This window comes from Tachypleus tridentatus, chromosome 6 (genome assembly GCF_004210375.1).
Source record: "Tachypleus tridentatus isolate NWPU-2018 chromosome 6, ASM421037v1, whole genome shotgun sequence".
In the NCBI taxonomy this organism is placed as follows: Eukaryota; Metazoa; Arthropoda; class Merostomata; order Xiphosura; family Limulidae; genus Tachypleus; species Tachypleus tridentatus.
Window position 1 is genome coordinate 25074025 of NC_134830.1, and position 17851 is coordinate 25091875.

General features: G+C 33.3%; 1 protein-coding gene across 1 annotated transcript in view; it reads left to right on the top strand.

Annotated features, from left to right (window-relative positions):
* LOC143251563 (Ig-like and fibronectin type-III domain-containing protein 2) overlaps positions 1–17851 on the top strand; it is a 67318-nt gene extending 49467 nt beyond the window's left edge. Inside the window, exons 10-12 of the mRNA XM_076502835.1 lie at positions 226–411; positions 13854–14016; positions 17473–17851. Of these exons, the coding sequence (XP_076358950.1) occupies positions 226–411; positions 13854–14016; positions 17473–17507 (384 nt within the window). The 3' untranslated portion in view covers positions 17508–17851. The remainder of the gene's footprint in view (positions 1–225; positions 412–13853; positions 14017–17472) is intronic.

A 17851-nucleotide genomic window follows, 5' to 3' on the forward strand; every position in this document is an offset into this window, starting at 1 on the left:
AACTTGACATATTGCTTGCGCAGAGTCAATATTTGAGAAACTCCTATATTGTTCCGTATTTAATAACTTGAATTCAATGATTCTGATAAAAGAAGTTAAAAACAGAAAGCAAGTTCTTACACTTTTTTATTACAATTGGGTTGAGGAACTGACTATGAATATCCTTATTTTAGTATTTAATTTGTTAATATGAGTAGCAATTATATCTCTTAATGGATACTTCAGTGCATGGAGGAAGGCACAGACGTCCAGCCTATGATACCCCAAGACGTCCACATCACTCTTGTAACTACTACTACTGTCCATTTGAGATGGTCACCACCAGGAAAAGGACCAGATGTAGTTGGTTATCAGATCCGATATCAGTTAACCCCAGAAGGTATCCCTCTCAAACCACTAGAGTTCACAAAGGTGAGAATCTGTTATATTAGTTGAGGGTGAATAGCATATACATTTAGAAGAAACTGTTTAAGTTGGTTATCTTTAAATCATATCCTTGTTGCAATTTAAAATTGTGTTCGTACAAACTGAATGACGTGTAATTGTTAATTAGGTGAAATTTAAGTAAATTAACGAATTTACAATAAGTAGACGGTAAAGGAAGGAAAGTTTTAAAACACATTTAGTCACTTTCATATATATATTGAGTGTCTGTGTTGAGTCATTTACTTGACTACTATGTTGCAGCTTAAATAACCACGTCCTGCTCTGTCTGACAACTATAAAAATTGAAAATAGCTTTAAAAAGTAGTTTTTCATTGTAAGAGGCTCCAGCATAATGCTGTCATGCTCAAAGCACCTCAATCATCTCTGCTTGCCTTAGATATATAATGGTTGAACTAGAAGTGCGAATGGAAGCCTTATCTTGTGAACCCGTAACCTTTCGTCTTTGTTTATGTACAACTCCAGTAGTTCTGTTTAGAACAGTGTGACCAGAACATTGTTTTGATAGTAAGCTTGACCTCCGTATACATTTTCCTGTTTTCTAACGTATTCCTGGTGAAGTATCCAGCAATTATCATGAATTCTTTCAATTAAAAACTGTTTGACATATCGTGTACTGCTTTTGGATAACTTTTTCATTTATTATTTTGCACAAAATGATAAGAGACTTGCTACATATACGACTTGTTGAGTGCCACTACTTTTTCCAGTGTTCCATATTCTTACCATTTTTTGCAATTAATCTTCTTTGCCTGGATATATCATGAAGGCCCGGCATGGCCAGGTGGATTAAGGGGTTCGACTCGTAATTCGAATCCCCGCCACACCAGATATGCTCCCACTTTCAGCTGTGGGGGCGTTATTATGTGACGGTCAATTCCACTATTCGTTGGTAAAAGACTAGCCCAAAAGTTGGCGGTGGGTGAAGATGATCAGCTGCTTTTCTCTCTAGTCTTACACTGCCAAATTAGGGACGGCTAGCGCAGATAGCTCTCGTGTAGCTTAGCGTAGAAAGTACAAAACAAACAAACAAAATGTAACATGAAAGTATCTTGTGCACAAAACAAACAAACAAAATGTAACATGAAAGTATCTTGTGCACAAAACAAACAAACAAATGTAACATGAAGGTACCTTGTGCACACGTCTCTTATGTCACTTTTCAGATTGACATACCTCTTCAATATGTTGCACTACGTTTCTAGGGGCACGTGAAAGACTTTTAAAACTGACTTTTGTGTTTATGTATTCCCACCTCTTGCAAAACACCACAATTCGAGTATAACTTGTTGCAAGTCTCTTTTTGAATAATCTTTATTTGTCCATATATATATATACAAATATATTTATACACTGTCTGCCAAAATCTTAAGGCCAATGAACATAAAGACAAAATATGCATTTTGCGTTCTTAGATTCAATCACTTATTCCAGTAGAGCTTCGAAAGATGAAAATAAGAAAAGGGAAAATAAAAATAAAGAACTTTTTAGCATTTAATAGCGAAAATGTGAACACTATGAAATTAGCCTAAATACTAGCTGGTCAAAAGTTTAAGACCATATCAAAAAGAAGTCATAAACAGGGTAGTAAATGCCCAACAAGCGGTCTCAGTAATGAGTTGCACGGCCGTCATTGCGAATAACTGCAAACATTCGCTCTGGCATGCGTTTGCAGAAGGCTGGCTGGAATGTTATTCCAAGTGCTGAAGATGGTTTCACGAAGATCATGCACTGTTTGGAATTGACGTCCATTTCTATAGACTTCCCTTGCCATTCACACCAAACATTTTCAGTGGGGTTCAGTTCGGGCGAACACGTTGGATGGTCCAAAAGAATCACGTTATTTGCCATGAAAAAGTCTTTTGTCCTGCGGGCATTGTGGATTGCAGCGTTGTCCTGCTGAAAGATTATTTCCACACAAGCGAGGGCCTTCAGTCAATAAGGATGCTCTTTCTAATATGCCATTGTAGCCAGGTGCTGTTTGACCCCCTGTATAACCTGAAGCTCCATTGTTCCATGGAAGGAGAAAGCACCCCAGATCATGATAGAATCACCTCCACTGTGTCGTGTAGAAAATGTCTCCGATGGGATATCCTTATCGTGCCAGTAACGTTGTAAGCCATCTGGACCATCCAGGTTAAATTTTTTCTCATCAGAGAACAAAACCTTCTTCTACTTTTCTACATCCTATGTTTTTTGCTTCTCAGCAAAGTTAAACCGAGCTGTTTCGTGGTGTGGAAGGAGACGTGGCCTTTGGAGACGTTTACGGTTTTTAAAGCCTTTCTCTCGTAGATGCCGTCTTATTGTTCTTGAGTTGCATTCTGCGCCCGTAAGAGCCTTAATCTGGTTCGACGATCGGCTGGTGTTTTGCCGGACAATCCGTCAAATCATTCTGCTAAACGCCGGCGAAATTTTCTTGTGTTGAACACTTGAAATTCTCGTTCCGTATCTCTCAGGGTCTTTTAAGAAATTTGACACGTTGAGAGAGACCTTGCTTTTGCAACTCGACAATTCTGCTACGTTCAAACTCTGTCAACGTTTTAGCTTTTGCCATGTTTTTACCCAATGTAACACAGGAGATGTCAGTTGGAGATGTTGACAATGCTAATGCTTGAACACAGATGACTAAATTTCGTTACGTATTTACCGATTAACGCTTCATTTCAGTATGGTCTTAAACTTGTGACAATCTAGTATTTAGGCTAATTTCATAGTGCTCACATTTTCCCTATTAAATGCTATAAAAGTTTTTTATTGTTATTTTCCCTTTTCTTATTTTCATCTTTTGAAGCTCTACTCAAATAAGTGGTTGAGTCTAACAACGCAAAATGCATATTTTTTCTTTACGTTTATTGGCCTTACGATTTTGGCCAGCAATGTATATGAAAAACCAAGTTAGAATTCACTTCCTTGAAGATTACTATAAAATAAAATCCAAAAAGTCTAAAAACTTAAAATAATTGTTATTCCTTATCAGCTTAGCATCTGTATATACTTTTCATAGAAATCAAATACAAACGGGAACAGTAGACACACGTACATAGAGAACAAAACTGTAAACTTACCTACCCCAAGAAAAATAAACTTTCATAACTACACCAAATTTGATACCATTTTCTCCTTTTGTAATTTGGTGTTCGCTGATTATTAAGCCTATTGACCATTTTACACCATAAAATACCTACAGATTAGCAAAGATGAGCATCTTTATGTAGGTAATAATTCTATTAAATTATAATAGGATAGTGGGAAAACTTGTTTGTTTTGGAATTTCGCACAAAGCTACTCCAGAGCTATCTGTGCTATCCGTCCCTAATTTAGCAGTGTAAGACTAGAGGGAAGGTAGCTAGTCATCACCACCCACCGCCAACTCTTGGGCTACTCTTTTACCAACGAATAGTGGGATTGACCGTCACATTATACGCCCCCACGGCTGGGAGGGCGAGCATGTTTAGCGCGACGCGGGCGCGAACCCGCGAATTTCGAGTCGCACGCCTTACGCGCTTGGCCATGTTAGGCCTAGTGGGAAAACAACTAGTTATTTAAAGGAAATAAACAATTGGAATAGAACAGAGAATTTGAAACAATATAATAATTTCGCTTCTGAGTTACTACTAGGCATTAGAGTATATGACGCAATATACAATAGTAAAATAAGTGGAAAAGCTAGATTGAAACAATTAATACAGTATATGGGCAAAATTTCGAAACAACAACTATTTGCTTATGTTGATAACAGAGCAGAAGCAGATTAATTACCATAAGAGTAATTACGGAACGTGGATTTTCAGTCCATGTAGAACTTGTTTGTTTGCAATACGCAGTTTCTAGCAGTGTGAGTCTGCTATGCCGCTAGGGGGCATATCTCGTTGTAGGGGTGATGTTGAATGGCATAGGTAGACAATCAAGAAAGTGAACAGTTGTTTCCAGCTTCCTGCTACATACTCTAAAATAAATCTGAAGAAATGTTCCACTCAAATTTTAAATAATGTGGAATGTAAGTCATTAGTTGATACTGATATTCCATCTTCTGATTGAATTGAGTGTTTGAGCTGAGCGCTATGTAGGAATTCCAAGAGTTGTACAAATATACACTGAGTCTACATGAAAACCAATATCCATAGTTTGTTATTTTTAAAGTTCATTGACCTATGTTTAACCTCCTTTATAAGATTGTTTGTATAGTATGTGTGTTTTGGATATGATTTAAATGTAGTAATTCTTAACTCTACCATACAGGTCTTTCTTGAACCAGATTAGAGTTAAAATGATTAGTTTTTTTATTGAACACCAAAATTAAACGATACTCAATCCAATTGCTCATAGAAGAAGGATAAGAATGGGCCTTACCATGGTGGAGGCTCTGCTAAGCCCTTGAATATCAAACGTCTGGTGAAGTGAGAAGACTAGAGCCTGAATTTATGAAGGAATATAAGCCCTTTATCTGAATAGTAGGTGACAATGTCAACTTACAACTCATTAACATTTTGAGAGATACCAAAGCCTCTCAGTCTTTGTTACTGGAGGGCGTTCTACCACTGTCTGAGAAGTCTTCAGCTGAAGCCTTCTTATACGGGTTGTAGAATTAGTTTTTATGAATGTTCCCCTCTGTGTTGCGAAATGGAAGTCAAACATTGTTTCCAGACTTGAAACGGTGTATGTCTGGTCTACTTTTCAAGTTGAAAGTGTTTCATTATTGCTAGGCAATGACCCAGTTGGCAACAGAATAATCACGAACTTGACTGTATCCTTGGAAATAACTTCAGGATATTTATTCTGGGTGTATATACATGGAGATAAAAGTTCTCAGCTGAAGAGATTCGTGATTACACCAAAACCATTGACCAAAGAGTTGCTTAAATAAAGGTTTAGAAGATACCTTCTTCAGTAAACTCAATGAAGATGAGTTTACTTCTTCTATGCTTAGCATTATGATGATCTCAAGTGTGAGTTTTTCTCTACACCAGACATAGACTTCAAAGCAGAACCATTGAGCCAGAGTAAGCTTATTGCTGAATAGAGAAAGGCCATGAAGTGAGTGAACTACGTCAGAGGTCACTGTTGTCTGAGAAAGCAGAGGAAGTTGCCGTATGTTATCACCTTGATAATAAAGTGTTAATGTGAATGTTGAGACCACCTGATGTGCTAAGTGGGGATGAATAGAACATTACTCCTCAGATAGTTGTTCCAAAAAATATATACAGCTTAGCCCATGATATGTCCAGATGGAGTCACAAGAATATATTATTGAAATTAAATATATTAAGAATAAGGACAAAGTTATTGCTGATACATTATCAAGTGATGGTTGAAATGTAGCTAACACAAGTTTACTGCTTGGAAAGGTTTGTTTATGTAAACTTCTGAAATATATCAGAAATTTTTATTGTATTAAAACTTTAAGGGGAAAGGTGTCACGTAGTAGTATTAATAATAAATGATAGTACTGTAATAGTTAGATATAAATCCTACTGTTTTTAATATTGAGCTTAATACTTAGTCAGAATGTAAAAATCAAATAAACCTCTTCAGTATCTTTAGCATAATTAATATGATTGATTCTCACTAAATAATCCTGACAGATACGCTTTTGAGTATTCTGGAATGCCCGTAATTTAGGCCTAAGAATCTATAGAGTGACGAAACTTTGTGGAATGCATATTGGACATCAGCTAACTTACTAGAATTGAGTTTTTCACAGAAGATGTAATGACATTCATGTGCAGACATTTGCATAGTGTAGAAGTTTCTAGATTTTTTATGATAGTATATAAAAGTAATTTCAGTATTGTGTTTGACAAGTAAAAAGAAAAGCTGAACTTGTATTTGAGGGTGAAATTAGACTTTTTAAGGCATATTGCATTCAAATATTCTTGATTATGATAAGGTCAGTTAATTTTTTGGTAATTTTGGGGTTGTATCAGTATTGCTTCATAATTGTGTAAATATTATCACTGTAAAATTATTGTGATTTAATAAATTTATGAATAATTATTAATGTAAACTGGTTCTGTTCTCTTGGTTCGTTCCACTATCGATAATTTCTATCTTAACAATGGCCTGACACCTAAATCAAGCCAATGGCCTCAACATATATCTATTTTGCTTCTGTCATCCATCCATAAATCACCTATTTTGAATTTTACACGGTACTGCTTGCGAGTTTATAAGTGTTATGTTGCTGACGCTGTTTATTTGTGGTTCACTGTTTGCAGCTATTCAGAGAAAAGCTTGTTTTATGGCTTTATCTGTATCTTGGTATTGGTTGTATGCAGTTTTAATTATCCATCAGTCTTATGCAGAATTTGGTTGCCGCAGTAGATCTCTGTGGTGTAAGAATCATTTGGAACTTTGTTGACAGGTGAATATCCACTATTGGTTTCACATAAGTGCTAGAAAGCTTTTCTTCTCTACTTTATGTCCAATCTCTACATTATTTTAAAATGGATGATTTCCAGAGACACCAGTGACACCATATGTTTTGTGTGCATGAAGTTTCTAAGATGTTGTGGTGACAGATTAAGTCATTGGTGGCTGTATAGCCCCTAGACACCCACAAATGTTTCATGAGGCAATATTTAGACAGCCCTCTAGTTAATTGGTATCTCTCAGGTCATTGTAGAATTAGGATGTCCCAGTTGAAAAGTATAGTGGTTTGATGATGGAATAAATTATCTTTGCAGTGCAAGGTGCTAATGACGAAGTTTGCTTGTTTGCACTGTTGGTGTTCTTCAATGGTGCTACTGAGACTTGCAAGGTGTAATAGGGCCTTGATAGAGTGGTTGAAGTACATCCTGTGTCTACTAGTTGTGTAATATTAAAAAATTGTGAAGTTTACATAACCTTGACATAACACAAGAGATATGACACTGGAACTACAGATAAATGCACTTGATAGCAAAATTAGAAATGAGATTAAACTTTTAAAGCAAAACAACTGGGATAATGCATTCTTAATACAACTGGTATGGGTGTTTAAAACTAATTAAACTAAAGTACAGAACAACATTTTGACCCTTTTAGGTCATATTCAGATCAACAAAAAGAGTGTGAAAATTTTTGGAAGAGACTAGAAAAGTTACTCAAAGATAAACTAAATTTATTCGGACAAAAAATGTATTTTGTTTAATAGAAAAATCGGAAACTGGTAACCTAATACAATCAGAATTTGAAAATCATTTTGAAAATTTACAACTTATTTATTTTGTGCTTTGTTATTCTGTGGATAATATCTTGAAAAATAATAAATAATTGCTATAAACTGTGAAAAAATAGAAACTGTAAATGATGTTAGATGTAAATTAGTAATGAAGTGATATTTTTAATATGTTGTGTATAAATATTAATAATATTCACAATAAGTGATATTTTTAATATGTTGTGTATAGATATTAATAATATTCACAATAAGTGATATTTTAATATGTTGTGTATAAATATTAATAATATTCACAATAAGTGATATTTTAATATGTTGTGTATAAATATTAATAACATTCACAATAAGTGATATTTTTAATATGTTGTGTATAGATATTAATAATATTCACAATAAGTGATATTTTTAATATGTTGTGTATAGATATTAATAATATTCACAATAAGTGATATTTTTAATATGTTGTGTATAAATATTAATAATATTCACAATAAGTGATATTTTAATATGTTGTGTATAAATATTAATAATATTCACAATAAGTGATATTTTTAATATGTTGTGTATAGATATTAATAATATTCACAATAAGTGATATTTTTAATATGTTGTGTATAAATATTAATAATATTCACAATAAGTTATATTTTTAATATGCTGTGTATAAATATTAATAATATTCACAATAAGTGATATTTTAATATGTTGTGTATAGATATTAATAATATTCACAATAAGTGATATTTTTGTACTGTTGTTGGTGAAGTTTTGATATGGTTAAGTATTTTAATAATCAAAGAGGAATTCTTAAAAAAACATGAACTAAAAAGTATAACTTAGAAGGGAATGAGAAAATTTAACGTAGGAGTAATAGGAGCAGGAAAATAAATTTTAGTGTTTTTTTCATAAATTTAATTTTCGAAGGTGTTGAAAATGTATCATTTACTGTTCGGGTAGATGATCATAAAAGTTTAATATTTCCTATTTATAGACCACTAAATTATAATTCTTATAATTATATTATAGATTTGGGAAATAATGGAGTGACTTAAAAACCTGTATGCATATAGTATATTTTGGCTGCATAAATATTAATATTAAAGGAAAAACAATGCAAACAGTAATCTGATAAATGATTATTATAATTTGTTACGTTTAATGTATTTTAGCTAAATATAAACGTTAACCCAAGATTATAATAGAAATGTGAAAAGTATGGTAAATCATGTTTAGATCACATTTAAACAAGACTAACTACGAGATTAAGGAACATATGTGATGTAATAGTATTGTACTGGTAAATTTTAAATTATAATAGAAATGTGAAAAGTATGGTAAATCATGTTTAGATCACATTTAAACAAGACTAACTATGAGGTTAAGGAACATATGTGATGTAATAGTATTGTACTGGTAAATTTTAAATTATAATAGAAATGTGAAAAGTATGGTAAATCATGTTTAGATCACATTTAAACAAGACTAACTATGAGGTTAAGGAACATATGTGATGTAATAGTATTGTACTGGTAAATTTTAAAAAAATGCAAAAACAATATAAGTTAGGATTTAAAAAAAAAGACTCCAATAATGAAAGACCAATTTGAACTTGTAACTTAAAAATAGCTGAAAGACATGTATGTAACAAAATGTTGAACCTTATTTAAAATAATAATATGACAAATAAATATAAGTATGGATTTATAAAGAATAAAAGTACCATATTCCTCTTAGAAAAAAATTAAAGTGATGTGAATTTAAAATCAAATCAAAATAAATAAACACTTGTGTATTTTATTGATCTAAGCACAGGATTCGATACATTAAATTGTAAAATACTGTTTGATAAATTATACATAATAGTTATAAGGAGAATCTACATTATCGATTGATAAATTATTTGAATAAAAGGGGTGCTATAATAGGAATTTCGACAAAAATTAGTGATCCAATGACTAAAATATGGTGTTGCAGTAGGTTTCATTTAAAGACTATAATATTTAATCTGTTTGTTGATGATATTATAAACATATATTTTTAAAGAGCAAAATATATTTACATACAGATGATACAGCTTTAACTATAACTCATGCTGATGGTAAAACTGCCAAAGAAATCCTACAAGTACAGTTCAATAAATTAAAGTATTAGCTGAGTATAAATGAAATCTCTGTAAATAGTGATAAAGCAAAACTATGACAATTCACTCAAATTACACAAACAGTGTTAATGAAAGAAATTCCAATGTCATGATTAAAGGTGTAAAACTTAATATGAACATTTATTTGTACCAACTAAGCAGATTTTATTGTAATTGTATGTATACTGAAAATGTTAATAATAAGACATACTTGGAACTAATTACAAATAATTGTTTTTAGTTGATCTAAATATATTAGTATTATCTGTAATAAAGTAAGATCTATTATAATGACATTATGAAGGATATGAGATATTTTACCAATTAATAAAAAATATATATTTATTCATCTTTAGTATAAATTGTTATTCATTATGGGTTGACGTTATGTGGCTCAACAATTAACATTCACTATGAAAAATTAAATATAATTTAGAAGGAAACGTATAAGTTGATCATTTTGGAAGAAAATAATGAATTTAGTACAATTTTATAGTGACATGAAATTATAAGACATCAGTTATTTGATGTATATGTACTTATAGATATTATAATTATAAATTCCTCATACAGTGCAGATAATAAAGTGTCAAAAATCATACTGTAGCATTGGAAAATAAACATTATGAAATTACAAATATAATAAGAAAAACAATAAAAAAACAATAAAATACCACAAATGTAACGAATCATCTTCCTAAAAAATTATTTTTCCAATCTACTAAAATCTGAAAATTAAAGGAGTTGTTATTAACTAATACTGGCAGCCAGCATGAGAAAAATTTATTAAATGGTAATTTATTCGTGTAAGGTGGATATTATAATCAATTTTTTATTCAGTATTTAAGCACTTATTAATGAGAACAGTGTATTAACGTTATATGATATTATTTTTGTATTGTATCAATAAGATTTTAATTATAATCATAAAGAATTTATATATGATGATTATGATAGATTTTATATTCAGATTTTGCATTTCATAGACATAAATGGTAAGTTATAAAAATTATTTATTGGTTACACGAGTTAAAAATTTCCAACTGTAAAATATTAGGTCCCACAGGATTTCATTTTGGACACATTACTGAATAACTTATGTGTTAACGATATAGTCTTGAATACAACTCATATTTGTGTAAAGCTTAATAAACAAATTTTACAAATACTTTTTGATAAACTAATGTTTTGGTTAAATATAGCTGAACTTCATGTAAACTTAGATTTGTACTGAAATCCTGAATACTTGTTAAGAATTTACAAAAAAATTAATAATGATATTTTTTCAAGTTAATGCAGCTCTATGTAAAGGCTGTTCTACCTCCCATAATCTTCTCAAGTTTGGTCTGTCAATTATTCTCAACCCAAATGTTATCAGTATCGAAGGGCTCCATTAAGGGTTTTATTGGCTCTAAGCTTTTCAACTTATAGATGCCCCCTCTACACAGAACCTCTATGTACAATATATTAATAGTCATAGATTGAGGCCCCCTAATTAGTGTGAGACCATGTGCTTCAGCCCAGTAAGCCTATATGCCCTTTGTCCAGGCTTTTCAGTACCATCTATGGATTACCCAAAATGGGGAAAATTTTGCGCCATTAGAGTGTAATAGGTAAAAGTAACTTAAATCCTTACCATAAATTATAAGTTATTCACAAAGAAGAAAGCTACCATGAAAATAACCCTAATCAGTCACTTCCAATGTTACCAGGCTTCATAAACCTCAGAAAAATACGTGGCTCAGACTCGAAGAAACAGAAGTGTTTGCTGTTCTCCTTTCAGAATCACACAACATATTCTTATTACTTATATATTATAGCCAAATGCTGTCTGTCTGTCACAATCCGTATTTCATAAATTGTTAATCGTAGAAAACACTATATCAAAATTTTTTTTCTCGAAAATACAATACAGGAAAATTATTAATTTTGTTTGAAATTCCTAAAATTACATGTTGATAGCAAGGTAGATCCATTAGTCTTCACGTGTATTGAAGTGCAAATCTGAGGGAAAATCATTATGAACAAGAAGTTTGTTTTTTGTGAGGGAGTTTCACGAAAAAACCGAAACTTTCCTCAGCGACTGATTGAAAGAAATATTTTAAAGGTAGGAAAATGAACAGAAAAAAACGCACAAAGAAAAGAGCATATTTGAGTATATACTTATTGTGGTTTATATGTACATGTTCTAAAAACGTAGAGGTACTCAGCTTGGTGAAGTGGTTTTTTTTAAACTGTGTACATGTAAACATAAAAAAAACGACAAAACAGCTCAAATAAGTCCCAGTACTAGTACAGCCTAACAAAATAAGTTCTGGTACTAGTACAGCCTAACAAGATAAGTCCCAGTACTAGTACAGCCTAACAAGATAGTTCTGGTACTAGTACAGCCTAACAAGATAAGTCCCAGTACTAGTACAGCCTAACAAGATAAGTCCCAGTACTAGTACAGCCTAACAAGATAAGGTCTGGTACTCATAACCTTTGTATACCAGTAGAATTTCGCCCCTGTATGTGTATATATATGTATGTATTATTTTACACGTTGGTATTATATACATACAATATTTTACTACGTCCAGTAAACTGATTTTAATTGAACTGAATATCTTCCCTTTGGCCCGGCATGGCCGAGCGTGTTAAGGCGTGCGACTTGTAATCCGAGGGTCGCGGGTTCGCATCCCAGTCGCGCTAAGCATGCTCGCTCTTTTAGCCATGGGGGCGTTATAATGTGACGGTCAATCCCACTATTCGTTGGTAAAAGAGTAGCCCAAGAGTTGGCGGTGGGTGGTGATGACTACCTGCCTTCCCTCTAGTCTTACACTACAAAATTAGGGACGGCTAAGGTTTCTCCTCCTGGTTGGGGGTTATGCGGTAGGCTAACAATCTACTCACTTAAAAAACCAGCCTGTTAATGAATCGGCAAGTGATTGTGGCCCTATGTTCCTTCAAGGAATCGAGAGGCATAATAATGAATAATAATAATAATCTTCCCTTTGGCACTTTTTTTATATAATGGCAGCTGCCAAAAAGCTCTCATTTCAGAAGCAGTCTTTTCTTGTGTTCATATGTATGTAAAAACGGCTCGTTTTGGTTGAGAAAATATTTTACGTAGAGGAGCGAACAACATTTCGACTTTCTTCGGTCATCTTATAACATATATGTTCTGATCCAAGAGATAGAGTTAACTACACATTTTGTATTTGCTGATTACAATTTTTAGGAAATTACTATTGAAATTTTTAGCGGAAGCCTCCTAATAACATTTATAAAACACATTCATTAACTACATTTGTTTTGATTTCTGAAAAATGTTTGAAAGAAAAACAAAGGTGAGAACAAAGGTGAGAACAATGGTTTTAATTACTTTTTATTTACCTAAGCACACCTGGTCTCTCTTCATTTCTCACCTATTGTGTTCTTGTCTTCGGTTTTCACATTATTTTCTGTCTGTGCATATTTCTTCAAAGCTTAAATCACTGTTTTAGTACAAGTAATAAACTATCTTGTAACACTAAATTTGGTATTTTCCCTTTTTTAAATGGATTAGGTTTGTTTGGTTTCAATTTCGCGCAAAGCCACTCAAGACTTATCTGCGCTAGTCATACCTAATTTAGCAGTGTAAATCTAGAGGGAAGGCAACTAGTCATCACCACCCACCGCCAACTGTTGGGCTACTCTTTTACCAACGAATAGTAAGATTGACCGTAACATTATAATGCCCCCATGGCTGAAAGGCGAGCATGTTTTTGATGCGACGAGGGTTTGAACCCGCGACCCTCAGATTACGAGTCGAACTCCTTAACCCACCTGGCCATGCCGGGCCTTTTATTTGGATCCTAAACGTTTTGTTCCAAAGCTTCTTCAGTTGCATTCCAATAAATTGTTTCAGTGGAATATTCCTGAAGACGTTGTAAAGCAAAACATTTAGTGTCTAGTTAAAGAAAATTTGTGTTACGAGGTCATTTACTACTAGTATTAAAATGTCTTTTATGCACCAATATGCACTACAAAAATTAAATAATATATCATTATTTTAACGTAATTATTTTTATTATGCCACACCTTGCACATTCTGGTGTAAATGAATTTTATTTTGTGTTTCTTTAGTTTGTGAACACTACAAAGACAACAACAGTCATCGCTGGTCTACAGCCAGGGACGTATTATAGTTTCTATGTCTTATCATATAACAATTATGGATTCTCTCTTCCTTCACTTGTTGCTGTAGTTAGAACGTCTCTTCTAGAGAACAAGACTGATCTAATAAAAGGTAAGTCACTAAAGTTTGTGAAGGCCGAAACAGTAACTCAAAATCAAATATTTTTGTTGTCTTTAACTGTAGCAAATGAAACAATGCACACAAATATATCAGATTTTTCACAAACTTTTTATGGCTCGATCTGTATGAGGTACAATAATAGCATATTTAAAGACAGGAATTATAACAATTACAATAATAGTATTTATATTGTCTGGAATTACAGTTATCATGATTGAATCTATAATAAGCTTGTAAAAACAACAACCAATATTCGGTAACCATAAAAACAGTTGACTGATAGAATTACTCTGTCTCTGAAAATAAATTGATATTGTACCATTGAAATTACAGGATGTATGATAAACAGGTTCCTATATCATACTTCAAAGTACTCGATTATATAATTCATTATAATAAACACCTGCTTACGTCCATGGAAATAAAAAGTTGAATCAAACCTTTAAGGATTTTGAAAAAAGCCGAAAACTCAGCTTACTCCCAAGACTGTACCACCAGGTAGTTGTTTCAGTTTGTTTGTTTTTAATTTCGCGCAAAGCTACACAAGGTCTGTCTGCGCTAGCCGTCCCTAATTCAGCAGTGTAAGACTAGAGGGAAGGCAGCTAGTCATCACTACCAACCTCCAACTCTTGGGCTACTCTTTTACCAACGAATAGTGGGATTGACCGTCACGTAATAACGCCCCCACGGCTGTAAGGGCGAGAATGTTTGGTGCGACCGGGTTTTGAACCCGCGACTCTCGGATTACGAGTCGAACGCCTTAACCCACCTGGCCATGCCAGGCCTTGGTTGTTTCAGTTAGCTTAAAATAAATATTTCATCGCTGGTTGACTTTTGTAATGAGTTGTAGTCGGAACTGGTAGAACACACAATCTTTTACAGGAGTTTAAGAGAGAGTCGATAATTTCCTGAAATGTACGTGATGGGTTTGCACTTTTAATTTTAGTAAGACTGGGTGTGAAAAAGACCAATTTTATGTTATAGATTTATGTTATGTTATATTATAGACTTATGTTATATTATACCTGAGTGTTTTCTTCATTCATTTGTTCACATAAACAAAAAATATATCCATAGGCAACAAACTTTTTTTGTTTTACCTAAAGCTTGTTAGGCAAGACTTGAAATTGTGTTGAAACTATTGAAAAACACCCGTCAGATTCAATATTTAGTTTAGTACAAATATCTCGCTGTATTCTCGTCCGTGCTATTCGTCAGACTTCACTAGTCAGTAAATTAAAGAACGTTCAGACTACATATACATGTAAATTCTATAAGAATGTGAGACGCGTAGGCAGATTGAACAATACGAAGTACAACGCACTGATTGATATAGACAGATTTAACAGTACGAAGTACAACGCACTGATTGATATAGACAGATTTAACAGTACGAAGTACAACGCACTGATTGATATAGATAGATTTAACAGTACGAAGTACAACGCACTGATTGATATAGACAGATTTAACAGTACGAAGTACAACGCACTGATTGATATAGACAGATTTAACAGTACGAAGTACAACGCACTGATTGACATAGACAGATTGAACAATACGAAGTACAACGCACTGATTGATATAGACAGATTTAACAGTACGAAGTACAACGCACTGAATGATATAGACAGATTTAACAGTACGAAGTACAACGCACTGATTGATATAGACAGATTTAACAGTACGAAGTACAACGCACTGATTGATATAGACAGATTTAACAATACGAAGTACAACGCACTGATTGATATAGATAGATTTAACAGTACGAAGTACAACGCACTGATTGATATAGACAGATTTAACAGTACGAAGTACAACGCACTGATTGACATAGACAGATTGAACAATACGAAGTACAACGCACTGATTGATATAGACAGATTTAACAGTACGAAGTACAACGCACTGATTGATGTAGACAGATTTAACAGTACGAAGTACAACACCGTGATTTATATGTTGGTTATACCTAGGAGAAGCAACATAGGGAACTGGAGAAAAGTTTCCCTAATTGTTGAACTTATTCACTTTTATATAAAGTAATTATATCATTTGATATAACTTGAATCTTTTGTAATACCACACCTTCATATGGCTGACCCCTTTGTCCTAACTTTGCTATTTTTGAACATGGAAAATATTTTACTAACTTGTTACTACGCTCTTCACATTACTGTTCAGTGATGTGTCTATTGCAGGGATACATAGTTTTATTAGTTTGTTAAACTTCTATGTATGCTAGGGATGACAGAGGCTTTAGTCACTTGCGTGAGAAAATGTAGCATGTTCTCTGATTTCAAATCACGATTTTTTTCGGATACAAAATAACGTTCATAGAAGAAGAGACAGTTGCAAAGGTTATTGTTAGTTTGCGAACTGTAAAACTTTTACATTTACTTTCTGATGTTGAAAATGAACTTTAAATTATTTCCCAAACGTATGTTGGGCAAAAAATACCAATTAATGTGCCTCGTTTTGACAATCTAGTTATGGACAGAAAAATATTACGCGTATTGTGACTCCAGTTGCCCAGATTACAACTTTTTTTAACTCCTGAACCTATGTTTGAATTCTACCTGCTTTTAATAGATAGTATGAAATTACTCCACTGACCACAATCATCTTCTAAACCATGTACTGTGTACTTTTTTAAATATACTGGCTTTTGTCTCTCTTTATTATTTTATTGGTTGTTATTATCAAAGTTATTTTCGGTTTTCATTATTTCTTTCTGAAGTTTACAAGTTTTATTTAAGCCTATATAAAACACACACTGACTAGATTTAAAACTATGATTCAGTGCATTACGCTTCACCTTACAGATTCCATTGTTTAATTTTTTTTAAGTTATTTATAAAACAGTAAATCAATAGCTTAACTGTAACTGATTGGTTACATAAAACTGGAGCCCGGCATGGCCAGGTGGTTAAGGTACTCGACTCGTAATTCGAGGGTTCGAATCCTCGTCACACCAAACATGCTCGCCCTTACAGCCGTGGGGATGTTATAAATGTGAAAGGTTAATCCCACCATTCGTTGGTAAAAGAGTAGCCCAAGAGTTGGCGGTGGGTGGTGATGGCCAACTGCCTTTCTTCTAGTCTTACATTGCAAAATTAGGAACGACTAGCGCAGATAGCCCTCGAGTAGCTTTGCGCGAAATTCAAAACAAACCAAACCACATTTCTGTGGCAGATAATTCTATATGACTTTATTGTTTACAAAATGATTAAATAGATGAATTGTGTGTTTTGAAACAGTCATTGACAAAGTTCTGAAAGACGTACTTACTACAAAAAGTAACAACACTGTGATGTTTTACAAACATTTTATGATTATTTAATGTTTCTGTTCATACCATTCCGTAAATGTCTCTTTACGTACATGTAAACTATTAAATATATAGTTTTGCTATCTTTATCTCGAACTCTCGTTATATTTCAGCAAACCTAAGTCCTCCCTCATTCTGTCGTTGTTAATAAGGGAGAGATGAACAATGTGTTGATAACGTGGTCACCACCGGAATACGTTCCTCTTGAGGCTTCTCTCTATTACACTGTCTACTACCAGCCTGCGAATCAAACAGAATCACTGATGGATAGCAACACTACCATCTCAACAGTCTACAACTCCAGAAACTGTGGGTAATTTGAGTTTCAATACACAGTATGCTGTTGCTGTTCAGGCACACACAGAAGAGTTGGACAGTCAGTTATCAGAAGTTGTACTTTTCTGGACAAATCCAGCTGTTGCAGCATTTGTACATCCTCCCGTTATCATTCCATCTGGTCAAATAATGGAAGGCTCTAATATAAGCATTCTC